The sequence below is a fragment of the Aythya fuligula genome, chromosome 6 (genome assembly GCF_009819795.1).
Source record: "Aythya fuligula isolate bAytFul2 chromosome 6, bAytFul2.pri, whole genome shotgun sequence".
Lineage (NCBI taxonomy): Eukaryota > Metazoa > Chordata > Aves > Anseriformes > Anatidae > Aythya > Aythya fuligula.
The window spans coordinates 7,894,004-7,911,333 of NC_045564.1; the positions used below are offsets into that span (position 1 = coordinate 7,894,004).

Below are 17,330 nucleotides of genomic sequence, written 5' to 3' on the forward strand. Positions count from 1 at the left end.
AGCACACAAAAGTTGGCCTGTCCCACTAGAAGGATATGAACTGCTAGCACGGAGGGGAGACAGAAAACAGGCAGAAAACTGGACATCAGCAGTCCTGTACCAAACACACACTTGCATCTTGGCACTGGTGCTACACATGAAGAAGGAACAAACTGAAATTAATGAGGGATGATGCCACGTGAATCTTACACTGTGCTGCAGATGTCTAAACAGGGACCTTGAAACCCCCAAGTACTGTGGGGCTCTCCGACCTTCTGAATATGCTGATAGAAGGTTCAGGAAGTCTGAAAAAAAGGGCAAAGGACATGCAGTCTCCTCCTTGTGAGCATCCTGTCACACTACAGAACAGAAATCTGCCCTAGGAACTTTCCCTCATGGTGAACCTGAAGCCCTGGGGACATTAATACTCCATTTTCTTCTCCAATTTGGGGTGCAGGATCTCCTACCTTGACAGTAAACTCTTCCTTGCTAAGGGTCCAGAGACTTACAGGTCCTGACACCACATGTACAACTCTGCAACCCTGGCTCATTAAGAAGAGGAAACTTGATCAGTGACAGGACGAGACAGGGAAACTTCTCTCCAGACCTTCTCTCTGCTGAAAAAGGGAGGGCTTGCTGGGAAACCTGCAGGTGGCAGAGACCTAGCACGGCCATGCTCCACCAAGATATGCCAGGAGGCACAAGACTCATCCCACAGATACAACAAATCTTAGCATCTAGCAATCTTACTGTGAACTGACATATGGAATGAGCATATCCCCCCGGTACCGGTGTCTCATCACTAGTAGGGGGGTGAGCCTTTCTTTATCCAGTCCCTTTAAAAGCAGCCCCAAAGCACTACAGGAACAGGGCATCCCCTGCTTACACACTGAAGAAGCAGGGAGCTGTACAGCATCTGTTCCCCTGTCATCTCAATTGCACACCCTGGGGAGAAAAAAAAAAAAAAAAAAAAAAGGGAGAAAAGCTGATACCCATTGCTAAGAGAGATTCGTGATGCTGGTATACAGCACGTTCACCTTTGCTTACCATGACCACTTCTCCTATTTCTCCGTCTTATCTGCAGGAAACAGATCTCTTGGGTTGAACAGTCAAAGATTGATTCATAACTGCTGCAGATAAGAGGGAATCTTTATGGAATTTCAAGACTTTTAAAGGTCTGACTAGCAAAAAGTGAACGTTTCTTGCTTCGGGTGGAACCTTATCTTTTTAGTAGTTCCTCCTGAACACAAAGTCCAAATGTACTTTTTCTGGATAGAGCATGATGATCTTACAGCATCTTGAAATCAAAGAGAGTTTCTCATTGATAATTACGCTCTGTAGAAAGGGCTTACCATGGCCAAGCTTCTACACTACAATAATTCTGAGCACATAAAGGATGATCTTTTCATATAACTTATATTGGTACTGGTCCAAGTAGTACTCTGGAGGTGAAAATGAGCCCCCCACTTCAAGGACCAGCTTCAGATGTAGTGAAGCATGGGATACAAGTTGGTTCTGCAGAAGATTAAGCTTCAAAGGAGGATGCCTAGGGGATGAAAGACCTTGCATACCAAACTCCTACCCTTGTATGTATTTTGATCTTCTCACCTTCCAGTGTTGCACATATAAACACCATGGAAAGCAGAATACTGCAGACTTCAGAGACTACAACACGGACTGAAGGCCTCTAGGTACTGGAGGCTTTAATGAGATAGCAGAGCTGCTTCAGTACTGTCCACATGCTAAAAGCACTTCAGAATGTGGAGTCTGATAAGAAAATAACCAAATGATTTTGTGACGAGATTAATTCCACCGAGTTTAACTGAAGCAGTGCAAGTAAACCTGAGAGGAAGAGCAGCTCTGCCTGATTAAATAGAGCTCTAAGTATTGGATCAACACAACAAATGCCCACTGGCTCATCACATCTAAGCAAAGATGCTGTTTGCTAGCCTATTTGCACAACTGGGATTTGTATGCAAAATATCGCCTCCACCCCTTCACATACTTGTTTCATTTTTCAGACAGTGTCCTTCTTGATCACATTTAAATTTTTTCCCCATTCATGATGTGCTTGAGTCAGTCCAGCTCTGAGTATAATGAGAATTTCAGGTCCCAAGACTGTTGTAATTATGATGTTCTCATCATCGAAAATACGGTTACAGAATAGATACTGACTTTACCTGGGTCTTTTGAGAGCGGAGGTGTTAATAGTGATACAAGTCTTTTTAAGATGAAAAAAGCAATTTTAAACATAGACTTTTTACAATTCTCAATAGCCACCTTTGCCACTCTTTCAGTAATTCTCACTGGCTTTTGCCTGGCAGTGCCTCAAGCACAACAGCTTTTCAGCACTGTGCTTGTTCATCCGATTCTTTAGCTGGACTGAGACATGCACGGGTGGGATGTCTCTCCTAAACATCTCTTGAGTCAGGCGCTTCATAATAATTAGGAACCAGGTTCCTTCTGCCTCTAAGCAGCCACATGCGCGAATATCAGTGCTCCAGTCCTCTAAGAAAAGGATCTGCTGACACAAGCCATGCAATTGCAGGCATACAGGACACCTCACATGGCTTGCTACAACACAAGGAGCTGAGAAGCAAGCCCTTATAGATGAGAACTGCAAAACAAGAAATATAAAAAGAGTTATTCAATTACCTTTCCATATACAGGGCATTTACCTTTATAATTAGACACGTCTTGTGCACTGTACATAGTTTCCTAAGATTGTGCTTTTGGGAGTTTTTGCCTAAGCTTTGCTTTTCAAAACAAATGCTTCACTGCTTTTCTTTTGCAAATAAAGTGATACCATTAGTTCAGTGCTATTGAAGAGCTGGGCAGTAACGAAGTGCAGCAGCAATGCAGGAAGAAGAGAGGGAAGAGAAAGCAAGTATTTGTTACAAGCAGAAAAGGGAAAAATCATTTTCTAGACAGGGAAGAAGTAGCTTGGAAGAAAATTTTAAAATGTATTGTGAGGAAAAGCTTCTGTGACAGGAAAAAAAATAATGATCTGACTACCCAGTTTTTAGGAAAAAATAAACAGTAAAACTGCTTTCATATATGAATAACACTTACATACTCCCACAGTAAGGGAATGTGATTGAGGTTGCCAAGATAAAGACAGAAAAATCAGGAAGTTCCAGAATTAAGGATGCCTGAGAAGGCTTCATTTGGCCTGTCTGTGTATGCATGATGAGACACGGTCTTTTAATTACAAAAAACACAAAATAATTTGCCCACAGGACCACCCTTGCTTATTGCAAAGGATGGATGGATGCATCCCACTTTATGAAAACCTATTCTGTGTTTTGTTTTCCCCTTAGCAAGTGATCGTATCCTTCATTTACTGCTTACTGCCCAAGCCCTGCTCTGAAAACTAATGCACTAATGTTTTCAATGGGCTTTTCTGGTTTGCTCATCATTGCAGCCTTGACTTTTTTCATAACTATCAAAGCGTCTCTGTTTACAATAGCATTAGGAGGGAAAGGCTGACTTGGCTCCATTTTAGACAGGAGAAATTCATGTCAAAATGTAATTGATAATTGTACGTGTCCACCTGAGGATGCCTGGCTTTTCAGGATAAAAGAACATCAGGTTGCACATCACATCTTTCAAAGCACAGAGGTCAACACCTAGGTGCTTTAACCATCAGATCCATCCATCTGAACAACTGTCCTCTTTAAAATTTATATTTTGTTCCTTAGTTGCCTACAGCAGAATTTGTCTCATTTGTGTTCTATCTGCCGTCGTTCAGTCGCGCAGTTCTAGAGATGATGGAGGGTATAGGCACGTCTCAGAGTGAGATGGCAGGCATTTTGTGACTTCCATTAGGACAGTGGCTTTGTCTGGATATTTATCTAAAAGAACAGACGTGAGGCAAGGTGAAACCAATGCCTGCTGTCTGGTCACACACACCCTGCTCAAAGGGGCCACCAGCTTTTGCCCCTGCCCTCTACAGCCTGTCCTTAGGCTCACGTCCTGGAAGCCCACTCAGGCACCTCTCCAATATCATCTGTGTTGTGGAGCTACAGAGTTAATTCTGAAAACAACATCTGAAATTCCTGTCAGTACCTCCAGGCTCAAGCCCACTCTTAGTGTAATTCTGTGCATGAATCTCTCCCCAGGCATTATCCCGCTGACGTCCTGAAGGCATCATTATATTGCTGAAATCAAAGAAGCTGCATGTGGGAGGAAAATATAGACACAAAGTTCATCAGAACTGCATATGTCAGTAAAAGGTAAATAATCGCAGGAGTAAATAACTGCAAGATAAGTCCTTAATTATTTAGGGTTAAACAGCAGCAGCATTACAGATGCAAAGTAATATTTTGCTAACCACTCATCCTGGGAACACTTACATAGAAAGATACTATTCTGTATGACAAAGGTAGGCAAAATGTGGATTGTGATGGTTAGAAACACCTGAAATAAGTAGGAAATAGTATTAAACGGCATGAGCAAAAAAATCCCTCTATAGCAAAAAAAAAAAAAAAAAAAAAAAAAAAAAAAAAAAAGCTGTCAAATTATTTTTTTTTTCTTAAGCTAATAGTAGTTTCAACTATTTCAAATCTCTCCAAGATGTTTCTGCTAATTTCTCTCCACAATTACATTTCCTTAGTTTTTCACCTTCCCTGTCTCACTGTATGAAAACTCTGCACTAAGCAGAGGAAAAATTGACTAACTGGCAGTACTGAGAGGGTGTAACTGACTAAGTGGTGACACAAACAAAGTGCTTTCAAATTCACAGATCAAACTAGCTGGCAGAAAAAAAGATAAATTCTTCGATTCCTTTCTTGCATACTCTGCCTTACATAAACAACGAGCAGTTTAAAATTCTTGATTTTTTATTTTATTAATAGCACTCTCAAAATGGAAAGGGACATACAACAAAAAATGAATTAGTCTTGCATTTATGTAATCATGTGCCAGATTCTCAGCTAGTGCAAAATAACACTACTTGCCTTGCTTGGGAGATGTAATTACAATCTATATTAGCTAAGTATCTGATCTAAAGAGCTTTCCTTTTATACATATAAAAACATATTCAGACTCACCTCAATTCAGACATAAATGTACCAGATTAAAACTGGATTGAAGTCTCATATTTCAAAACAGTTCTCACCCTTTTAATAGTTTTTCTACTTGATATCCTCTTTTCTGGTCAGAAATAGCAGATGTACATATTCGATCAAGTTTACTACATTTTGCTCTGGTCTTCAAGATTTACCTGCCAGACCCTGATGTGTGTTTTATTAAAGCAGAAAGCGCTTGCATAGTACACTGAAAAGAAATAGTACAAATCCCTAGGGAACATCTACACATCTCCATGAAGCAGGTTCACAGATGTGGGCATAAAACTAACCAATCTATGTGTCAGGGATGGGCAGACACCTTAGCGTCCATGCTCACATTGGTCTGGTATTTCAGCTTTGTATAGGTGGCTGTAGGTTTGGGGGTAATATCCCAGGTTTTTTTTAACTCTTCATCTGCGAGTGATATGCTGAGAATTGTCTTGGAGAGTACTGTGGGAGCTGAAATCCTCCTGGGCTTCTGCTCAAAACAGTTCTAACTTAGAGCGACGACTCTCTCTCCATTGAAATAAAACAAAATCAACAAGTGAGCACAACTACATCAGTTAGGGAAGGAGCTCCAGGGGGACTTGTATGCCAAAGCAGCTTAGATGCCTTCTGAAAATCCCACACCTTAACTGTGTTTCATCCTCATGCAAAAAGCAGAAAGATCAGCCATGCACTTTTCACACAGGAAGAGTGAAAAATTGCTATCAATGGCTGTATCTAGGTAACAAAAAATCTATATTCATAATATGAAAACAATCTTCAACCACAACGTTCGTGTCTTGTAATGTGGGTTATTTTATGTCACGATTCCCTTTTTAATTTAATTGTGAATATTTTTATCGTGTTCTCTTTTTTACTAAATTTCAAGTTGAAACTACAGTTATGGTCAGATGTGTGAAAATTACAACTCACTGTTCCACAGAGACATCTTCCCTTCTGACTTTCAGATCAAATCCTCTCAGCTGACAGCTCTCAGGCAATGCTCTTTCAGCCTAGTCCCATGCTTGCACTCACGTTCATGTTTTCTGTCAGAAGGATGTTTGCAATAATGCAGCCTCCTGTATACTCTGAAGCCTACCTGGAGTAGAAGTCTACCTGGAGAAACTTACTAGCTTATCCTTTATGATTCTCAGAAATGTAAAGGCAACTCTGGATCCTAAAACCAACCTAATACTCATAAAACAGAAAGCTCCACAGAAGTGAGGCTGACCCTTAGAAGAAATGTGTATAAAGGGTCAGGAAGCTCCACAATGACATTTTCACATGCAGAGTTTCTGTCTGCAGCTGCACTTCAACCACCGTGTTTCAGTAGTCACACATTTGCTAACACCTTAAAAAAAGTTCATCTATAATCCTGTCACTTCTAACCAGTCCAATTATCTCTGCTCATTCAACAATGAAAAACATAGTCCCCTATTAATGGTCTGGACATAAAAGTTGAACATCCTAGGAAAAAAACACAGCAAGCTAAGATCTTACTCAAGTCCTACACAAATGAGTAAGCGGGCAGAATGCAGCCCACCTTGGGGTAGCATACAGAGACCAGAAACACCCCAGATCCTGACCATCAGGGCTATCAACGTGTCTAATAACATGCAATTATGTGACAGGTATTTTTTTAGATCCCATCAAAAAACTATACCAAGGAGACCCATGGCAAGGAAAACCCAGTCTCTTTTCCCCACCTTCTGCTCTCGGGTAAGTGCTGTGCCTGCCATGAATTAGGACTTCACAGTGAGAAATAACCGAACCAAAAATGCAATTAGGAGGATTTTGAAAGATGAACAAGTATGAACTCTACCAGCATATGGCATTTATTAGATGAAGAAATGGGTACAAACTGCAGAGCAGACTTCCAAAAGCACAAATTCATTCTCAGAGATCTCTGGAATTTCACAGCCACTTTGGGGCCCAGTGTCAGAACAATCTGCCAGCCAAGTCTGGATACACCCAAGGAGACGTTCAAAGGGAAATGCGATAGCATCAGCAGAGGAGCTCAGTTACACAAAAGGCGAGGTGTGGCCGAACCACAACTTCACTGATTCACATCGAGGCTTTTCCAAAGTTCAGAGCTACGCTCTGTGAAGAGGCAGGTACAGAGCCACCAGGAACACACAGTTATTTTCACAACCTTCAACAGTGACGAGAAAGGAAACAACAGGATAGAAATGACACGGCGGGCTCACCGGAGTGCGTCCTGAGGTGTCCTGTGAGGGCGTCCCTCCGTCGGCAGGCATAGCTGCAGAAGGGACATTTGAACGGTTTCTCCCCAGAGTGCAACTTGATGTGCCTCAGCAGGTTCCCCTTCTGGGTAAAAGAAGCTCCACATTGGTTACAGTGGAAGGGGCGTTCACCTGGAAGGGAAAATGGAAGGAAGAAAGCTGTCAAGAAACGCCAGAAGGTGCAGGGAGCCCGTCACCCCACCCTGTGTAACAGCACCTCCTCACCCAGGCCCGCTCCCGCCACCACCATCTTGCGGCCCTACAACAGGCAAAGCCTCCGGCACCAACTCGGGGCTCTCCCCCTTATACTGCAGCACTCGAGGTGATCAGCACAGCCTGATTTTCCTCAAGTTCTCCACCTCAGAGGCTTCATCCCTCGTAAATGATAAGCTCTGCTCAAAATTTAGATCCATGACTGGGGTTTTGTGGTGTTCATCGCTATGGTTTTCCACTTATTTTTAGTATCGGTCTGATCTAGATGAGTATTTAGAACTCATCATGACAATTTGACCTGGACAGATATTAAGGTCTGCGCTTCAAACCAAATCTTTCACTTGCATTACAATTTAATTGACATCCCCTCTTAAAGGCTGCTTTTCCTTGCTGGAGTGGCATGAGGAGAATTAATGCAAGTGAGGATCAGGCCCACAAGCTTTGGGAAATGAAAACTGGTATTTTAAATAAAACTAATGGAAAAGACTTCCTAGGTGAAAAAAATCATTAGTAGTTTTAAGAGAAACTCTACCCCTTACCTGTTCCCTTCCCCCCAAGCATTCACACACACACACACACACACACACGCAGAGATTAAGTTGATGTTAATCATTCATATTTGCCCTTGACAGTGGGGATTGGATCCATGAGCATCCATTTTTTATTTTTATTTCTTAATTTAAAGAGGCAAAAACATACAAGCTGACACAGATTTTGTAAAGTAATATTAAAACCATACTCTACGTCAACATTTGCTGAGAACACTTGGGTCTGTCCCGGACCCTTAGGCCCACAGTCATCCGTAATCACCTACTTATATCTCACTGGGTGCAGTGTAAATCAACAGGGCCCAAGTATATGCTCACACTTGCTATGTGCCCAAGTGCTTTACTGAAGACAGGCTTTCAATGCTGAAATCATTTCACCAACCAGGGCCCCAGTTCAACAAGGTCTTGAACATCACATTTCAGACGTAAGCAGAAATTCATTTTTTCATTCATTTTTTTTCAGTACATCACTTATTATGGAGCCTCGGTCAAATCCTGGTGGGACTTTGAGGTTGAATTCACCGGCCTGAAGCAGAGTTCTCATGAAAAATAAACATGCTCTGTGACCCGTCGCATCTCTCCAAACCCTTTTTCAATTGTCCTAAAATGGTTACTCCCTTACTGTACAAAAATAATGTTATGTTTTTATCAAAGTAGTTCACGTGTCTAGTGTAAACTCCAGCATCTGCCTTTTGATTCAAATGGAAACAGGGATGAAGGGAGATCTTACAGATATCCTCTAGCAATTCTTTGCAGTGGTTTAAACCACAGCGGTGTGGTCCTGCAAGGAGGGCACCAGAGGTAGGTGTGCCACATACATACCAACCCTCTGCAACTTCATTTCATGTGCATGAGCTGGAAACTACACCTGAAACCACTGCAGATGCACTGCAGAAAATGCTAAGGTTCCTACATTCTTGCCAAGAATATTATGGAGGAATAATAATAATTAAAAAAAAAATCACGGCATAAAGCTTTTCTTCCAGTATACTGAACACGAGCTCATTGGAATTGATAAAGAGTTTGTGGTTTCCCTTTTAAACTCCCACAATACACTTAAAGGATCTGATTAGCTATTATCTTCTGTTATATCATTTAAAATGTCCATAACAGAGATATGTAAAGAGATTGCAGTAGACAAATACATGTGTTTTTTTTCTTTTTCTTTTCTGTTTTGCTTTCACTGTCTGAGAAAACAGGCAAAACCCCTTCCTTTGACACGTTTCTCAGGAATGATAGCTTCAGTTTCAGGATGACAACATTAAAGGCTGCAGCAGGTTTCTTACCAAGTCTAAAGACTTGCCTTTTACTCCTGCTGCATTTAAAGCTATGCAGTGAATGTGTTTTACCCAACTGATCTTTGATATTCTTGGAGGCCACATAAGAGCAGGTATTATTATTCCTCAATAAGCAGGCAGCTGAAGGAGGTGCTGAAAGCCTTCAGTCAGGAATTCAAATAACCACTGCACTACAGCTCAGTGGCCAAGATGACACAAGAACATCCTTCACAAAGTCACTAATAGTCTGTTCCTTTCTTGCCACATACACAGTCTGCTACAATAGCACGTTTTACCTTCAATAACCTTCAATAATCTATTTAAAACCAGCATGAATTCATTTTCCTTATTGGCTTAATTCTGAGTAAATAACTGCTTTGATCTGTTTATTGTACTTTCAGCCAATCACTTCTTTTCTGCTCCTTGATTAAAGTGCAGGCTTCTGGGATGACCATTAATTTCAGTCATTCATGCTGTCAAGTAGCAGCTTTTGCATTTAGTACAGTTAATCTGAGACACAATTACCCAATAGAAAAGTGCCCCCCAAAAGTAAAAACTGAATAATCAGATGTTGCTGCCTTTCCAAGAACTCTGCTGTCTGATGCCCACTTCAGATAAGTAGTAAACCAACCGTCATCACTTTACTGCCTTATGAAGACTGTTCCTTATTTTTCCTGCTGCTTTCTCCTATTACATCTGTTTACAGTTCTCCAGCATTATTATTACTTCCTAGTAAAAAATAAATTAATTAAAAAAAATCCTGGCATCCTTATTCAGTTCCCTTACACTTCTGTATAAGGTTTGTTTATTTCTAAGCTGAAAATTGATCACATTTTTTTAAGTAAACGTCCACTTTTATAATAACTTTGATAATAACTCTGCTATATTCCCAGATTCAGTTAATAATAAATAAAGCACATCCTTTGTGAAGGATTATCAAACCAGATTTAGGTAGAGCTGTAAGTCTAGGATCAGACAGCAGCAATCTGGTCTCCCCGAGGTGTTGGTTTGTGCAGCAAGAGATCTTGGTGCAGCAGGGTCGCTCTGATTCCACTGCCCCAAGCCTCCACGGGCACTGCATGATGCGTGGGATAACCTACCTGACGCTGGCCTGGGCAGCTCCACCGCCCACTTGAAAAACTCTTGACTCACGAAAAATCTTCACCTAAATACATTTCCTCTCTATTTTGCACCCCCTGACTGTGTTTAAGGTATTTTCCAGTCCTTAGGGGTGACTGCAGCACAGATGTACTAGAAAGTACAGACCTATTAAACAGACTGTGTGCATGACTACAAGAGGCTATGGACTATTATAAGCACGGTGTATGTTTCACCGTTTATAGCTATCTATGTACTTGCCTTTTGACTCTATAAACTTGTACTGATTTATTAAAATAAGAAGTCCTAAGAAGGGCAAGTACGGAAATGTAACTAAATGAGCTTTTTGCTTTTTAACACTGGAAACTACGTGACTGCAAAATATTTTTAGTCTACTGTTATGTTACTAAATCTTTTCTCTCTTTTAAAGCTAAAATGGCTGAACCCCCCCGAAACCTTAGTGATTAAAAAAGACTGAGTTGTGAGACTGAGAAGAACGGCTAACCGAAGAAAAAAAGATGTTTCCTTTCCAGTTCCAGATTTAAGACCTTAAGTCAGACAAAACCAAGAATGCCTAAAAAGCCCCTTTCTCCCGCACAGAGAATTTAATTATCTAAAGCTACTTCAGGAATGGACAAGGCAAGGTAAGGCAGAGCTGCCAAGTATTACCTTTCCTAAAGGCTTAGGAAGAGAGGCTTGTGCCAGGAAGCAGTGCTGATAATTAAAAAGAAAAACAGAACAAAACCCAAGGGAGTTTATCATTTCGTAGTTAAATAAAGTATTAATTAGCAGGTATGATTTCACATACTTACATCTAAGTTACAGTAAAATACTGATGAAATTTCACAGTGCATTGCTTAACATGCATCCATTACAGCTATTTCTTCTCTGGAAAAAAATTATAATGAAATATCACTGCTCTTTAGATACACTAGTGTCTAAAGTACACAAGTTGCCTTGCTGTGGTGTAAACAAATACTGAGATGAAAAATGACGTGGACAGATAGAGTCAGGGTTATTAGTAAGACGTGGTCCTTTGGCAAGTATCTTTAATATACGGCTCCTGGCTGGAGACGTCAGGGCAAAAGCTACATGTGCTTTCTAGCTGATACAACCTGAAACCAGGCGAATGAACTCATTAACTTCCTATTAATAGCTGCCATATTTTACCATGTATATGTCAAATGTTATTTCAAAAAGCAAACCAAGCCCTTTTTCTGCTTAATTGGAAGCTTCCCTGTACATTGATTCTCCTTTACCGCCTCAGCACGGAAGCGCTGCGTAGAAGTTTCGGTATGAGTTACCCTTCTCTGAATTTCGTACGGCTGCAAAATACACCAGTGACATTTTCTGTATCAAAACAGAAATCGAAGCGAGGACAAAGCGCGTCCAAAACCTTTCTAACACTTCTAAGGCAACTATCACAGGTACTTGGCAAAATCTGCACAAAAAAAACTTGTAACTCTCTTAAGATAGAGAAAATATTTGAAGTTAGCTCCATTTTAAATGAATTGCTTCCTGCATCAGAGGTGTCCTGTTGTGCTTTCTACAGCTTAAAACCTTTAAAAGGTATAAGTTGGGAAAGTGAACCACTTTTTCAAACACACAGACCTCCCAGGGAAGAAGACTTGGATTTTCATAACCCTCACCTGATAACTTCTGTTCCTTTGAAATCAAATGGAGTGATTCACAGATTAATACACATTAGTATATAAATTTTTGTTAGAAGATAGGCCTGTTCACTTTCACAGCAGTGCACAAGCTCTTTCCTATGAATGTTTTAATTATAATTTTAAAAAACACTGTTTTTAAAGACTCATCACCATATGTATGAAAGCCAGGATGAAGTCTTTATAAATAAAAGAACCAGGTCCAATGGGACTATATTTAACATCTGTCCTAGCTAAATATATACCTAAGATCGTGGTCCTTTCTTTTTGGCATGCACTTTTTGATACATAAAATATAACTTAGGTACCTGTAAGACAGGAATTTAATTTTCTTTTAACCTCTTAAAGCACCATTACTATGCTCATGCTGCCATGAGAAAGTATTTAACTATTTGCTCATACTAACAACAGAGATTTTCACCCTTCTGTAGCAGATTTTCTTCTTCATATTCTGGTAAAAGGAAACATTTCTTCAGATGCTGCATCTGTTAGGACTATGCTCTGTCCCAGGAGCACAAATGAAATATTAGTTGCACTGCTAACACCCTGGCAGGCAATGAGTTGCATCGTGCCTTCACCCGAACAAAATACAGAGCTCCAGACTTGGCTCCATTTCTGTGTTTGTTATTCTGGGGACTGTCTCGTCTAAATACTTACTTACTCTTCTTTTAGAGTCACTTAACAGGCTGCACCTCACTTGCAATCAGGGATTTTACTAAGTTTTTCTGCTGTTGTTGTTGGGGAAGAAACTGCTTCCAGATAGGGCAATTTATTATAAAACGCTAGTGACGAATCTCTCAGGAAAAATTCCTGGGAAATCTTGGGTGATTTCCAAGCGTCCTCTGTACACAAATTTATGACCGCATTGTGACGGGAGAAAAATCCTTTAAGTGAATGGGCAAAAATATCTGAAGGGTTCAGCTACCAAGTACTGCAAGAAAAACACATCCTTATGAGGAGAGAAATTTCAGAAACCTAAGCTCTTCTTTCTTATGCTGAAGAACAAAATGAGACGTTATGAAAAGTTAGATTATTCATTTAGGAATGTAAGTAGAAAATATTACATTGAGAAATCTGGCCCTATGATTTTTGATTCAGTGCCAACAATTTGTACTGCAAGAGGTGGGAACCTGCAGTAGGCTACAAATCACAAATTAAAGCCAATAAAACTTTTCAACCAGAAGAATTAGTCAGTTTAAGGGAGTTAATCGTAAGGTGTTAATATGACCATTTGTTTAAATTTGTTCCTGGTTAGCTGCTTTAGGCAGAGAAGTTTTTGATCCTGAAAGGTATGACTGGGTTTTTCCTCATTATTGATGGTGACTTAAAATTTTACATGATTTTTTATTATTATTTTTAATTTAGAGTTCCAGTGTTGCTTATGTTTGATTATAACACGATGGATGTTAAGGTAGAACCTGGAGGTGCTCCTCATTGGCACGTAATGAATCCCATTTCACTGACTTGATGGTCCTGAAATGCATGTGGAAAGCAAGCAAAAATCTGAGATCTTCCTGCCGTTAGCACCCCACAAAAGCTTAAAAGTAACACAACAGCAGCCAAAACAGAGAGCACAGTGAGAGCTACCACCTGTGCCTGCTGCGTCGTGTCCAGCACCCCAAGTCCTCTCCCCAAGGCTTGGGGCGCAGCGGCTGTCCTGCTGCATCAGCACAGCAAATCCCTTAACCTCCGGGTGTCTAACACTCCCAAATCTTACAACAATGAGGATGGTCCCAACCCTGTCTTAGAAATAAGAGGTGTTTCCAAATCCAGCAGTGGACTCAAGAAGGGGCTGGAAAAAAATCACTACTGACAGTGCAACATGTGGAGCTTACCTCTCATGGCCACAGCATGGCTGTAACAGTAAATAGTTGCTGCTTTGCCAAAAATGAGGAAATTTTAATTCAGACCCACTAGTAGAAAACCTGAAGAGGTGAGAAGTCTTCGGCGTTCCTTTTCATTATCTCGGACAAATTGGATTATTGAACTGAACTTTTTTCTCTCTCCGTTCCTCAACATGCCCCAGCACAAGCCCCTGGAGTATCCAGTGCCAATATTACTGATTTTGTTACCTCCTGCACTAACAAAAAACTCTGATAAAGATGCTGCAATCTGGGGCACTTGCTGTGGAGTATGAAAACTGGACCAAAAGAAGATAGTATGGGAGAGGAGGAAAGTAAATCGAACCTGACACTTGCTGTTTTTCCAACACGAGCCCGTGAGGAAGGGGGTGCAGAGTTACCCAGCTCCCTGAAGCAGGGAGTGCATCACACAATTCCCACATCGAGCACTTCATTTATTTCCTGTCAGCGATGACAAATAAATAGAAAGGCCTTCTGCTGATGGCCACGCAGATTACCCAAACGCTTCACCTGAACTGTCAGCATTTCAGAGAAATGTGTTCTGTGCTAGCAGGTGAGCAGCTCTGCTACGGAGGGGCCAGGGAGCAGAGCATCCCCTGCGCCACATGCCCAATGCTTCGAAGGATGAATAGGAAATCCCTGGCTCTATTAGGGGAAGGGGCGGCCACAGGCATCAAGGGAATGGATGCTCCAGCACATGAGGATGAAAGATGGGACACTGAACTCATCTGCTCTGACCTTACCCATGGCAGAGGTTATTTTTTCCATCCCTAGACGCGTTTGACTGAACTATCATAATGTGGCAGGGGAAAGACAACTGCTCCTCAGCAACAGATGAATAACGTCTGCAGAAAACCATCTCCCTTTATATGCACAACACAGCCAAAGCCATATGGCACAGCTTTTCACAAAGCCTCAGTCCCTGGTGTAAGGAAGCCACACTCTCGTCCCAGCATACATGCAAATTACAACCTCCACCGTGACCACAGCATTTTGGGTGATTTACATAGAATGCTGTCAGGCTTTTAGGGAAGGGAAAAGAACTTCGGTTTTTGCCAGTGCAAACAACTGGCCAGACCGTGCTTCGGCTGTGCACTGATAAAGAGGAGAGTGAGGCAGGATCCAGCTCCCAAGACACCCATGAACTGGCTTCAGAGGTACGGATTTACATGCCAGTTGTATTAGCTGATAAAGAATATCATCCATTCGCACTCACCAGGGACAACCTCCCTTCCCTCCACCATTCTCCCCTGGGCTGCAAAACCAGACTGCCCACAGGTCAGGGCTCATTCCAGAGCTGGGGCCAGCCTGCTTAGCCCAACTGCTGAGGAAGTGGCGATGTATTTTCAAATACTGCACTTTAAGAGAAAGATACCAGTAGGTTAAAAATACTCCTTAAAATCAAGGATGTGGAAATCCAAGCAAGCTTCTCCTTCTGTTGTGGACAGTGAAGTAGCAGCATGTATTAAAAAACAAACAAACAAAGCGGGGGAAAAAAAAAAAATCCCCCGCAAAATTTGCCAACTGGTTTACTGAGAGTAGAGCAGCAGGCGGCACACGGAAAGGGAGGCCACTTCTATAAAGCTTGAGATCATCTGTACAGAGCAGTGCACCGGAGCTCCTCTGCTCAGATGGGAGAAGTCATGGCTCAATGAAGTGCCACCAGAAGGAAAAAGCTCCTGGTTACGCAATTCCTATCAATTCACACGTCTCTGGTGGTCATCGCCTGCACGCAGATGACATTTTGTCCTACTCGTTCAGAACTTGCTTGTTTTCTTTAAAATGCAAAGGCAGCTCGGCGGTATTTAAAGATAAAGCTATCTCCAAAAAACGCAGACTATTTAATTAAGTACCTACATCTAAATTTAGCAGGCCTAATTTATCTGTTCAGGTTCAAATACGTGGACTCTGATGCACCTACAATACATATGCTCAGATAGATGCGAGCGCCAATGAAAAACTTTTCAGGAGGTTGAAAGCTGGGACTCAGTCTGCTGCCTTCTCTGCTCCCTTCCCCTCTCCTCGTAATAGCACGTCAAATTGTTAATCAAGATTTCGTTCCTACAGCTAATGCGTTTCCCCTGTCCTAATTGCTGTCTAAAATCATGACTGCATCATAAACGATACTGCAATGCTTTGCATTATACATTTATGTTAAGTTATTATCAATACAGCTTATATACAGGGCATTAACTATGTAATATATATTTATTATTCCTCCGTACAGAAATTCTATTGATTTCTTTCCCATCAAGCGCACGCTACTTGACTGCAAACTACCAGGTTTACAAAGGGATTAGACAAAGTCTTTTCCTACTCTACCTTAAAACCCCACTTTTCTTTTTATATCCTGGCAGATATCTCACAGTTACAGTGGGAGCCACTCACCCCAGTAAATAACAACAGGGAGAGATTAAAAAAAAAATAAAAATCTTACATTTTGTCCACAAAAACATGGAGAACAAACACCCCCCAAGGCTCCAACATAAAATCCTGCCTAACCTTTGCAAGATTTAAGTGTGGGTCTCAATTTAAGCATATATTATAGCACTTCAGGTGACTTAAGCATGTCTTTTTATGTGGTTTAAGCATGGGTAAGTGCTTTTTTGCATCAAAGGCTCTGGCCAGGCAGATTCCATCAGACCCAAGTGCTGTCTTGAGGCAATGCCTGCACTTTTGTCCTGTCAGAGGCAGCTGTTGCTCCCACCTGAGCAGCAGCAGAGGTGAGTGTGTATCAGCCCCTGGGCACCCCAGTTTGCTGGATTAGCCCCAGACTCCTCCAGAACTCCTCCAGTCCCAAAGACCCACTCAATCAGCACATGGCAAAGGTTTTCATCTGCCACTTGACTTCTCAAACCCTTACGCCTAGTAAGATGTTTTGGTTTCCAACCAAAAGTAGTACTAATAATAAAAATAAGCAAAAGGAGAATGTATGCACTGAAAGCTGCCACAAAAATGGTATCTGTATGGTCAGGGGGAGGAAGCACTAGCCCATGAGAGTGGTTCAAGTGAGGTTTCCCTGCTGGAGCTGTCACCTGATGAGCAGCAAGTCCACCCCAGCCCCAGGATCAGCATCCCAGCATGAGGTAACGTGTTCACCCCACGGGTTTGCTAAGCCTGGGTTTGGCCAGGTCACCCAGCAGCAAGCCCAGCCCCTTGTGCAGGACGTGTGTGTCCCCCAGGCTGCTGGCCTCATCCAACTGTGAGCAGCTCCAAGGGAAAGCTCTGAGACTCACCGTAAAGGGTCAATAACCTTGTACACACGAACACACACACACACACCCCATGCTGGAGAATTATTCTTGCCATCTTCCCCCAGTCAAGAACAGTAAAAAGACTGATTTCCAGACTTGTGTTGTGTTTTTAAGAACCAAGGGCTGGAAACC

The 17,330-nt window shown here is 41.7% G+C and overlaps 1 protein-coding gene across 7 annotated transcripts in view; it reads right to left on the reverse strand.

The window, feature by feature from the left end:
* IKZF2 (IKAROS family zinc finger 2) overlaps positions 1 to 17,330 on the reverse strand; it is a 106,702-nt gene that overhangs the window by 30,721 nt on the left and 58,651 nt on the right. For all 7 annotated transcript variants that reach the window (XM_032190201.1, XM_032190198.1, XM_032190200.1 and 4 more), the window contains one exon: positions 7,241 to 7,408. In XM_032190201.1, coding sequence (XP_032046092.1) covers positions 7,241 to 7,408 — 168 coding nt within the window. The remainder of the gene's footprint in view (positions 1 to 7,240; positions 7,409 to 17,330) is intronic.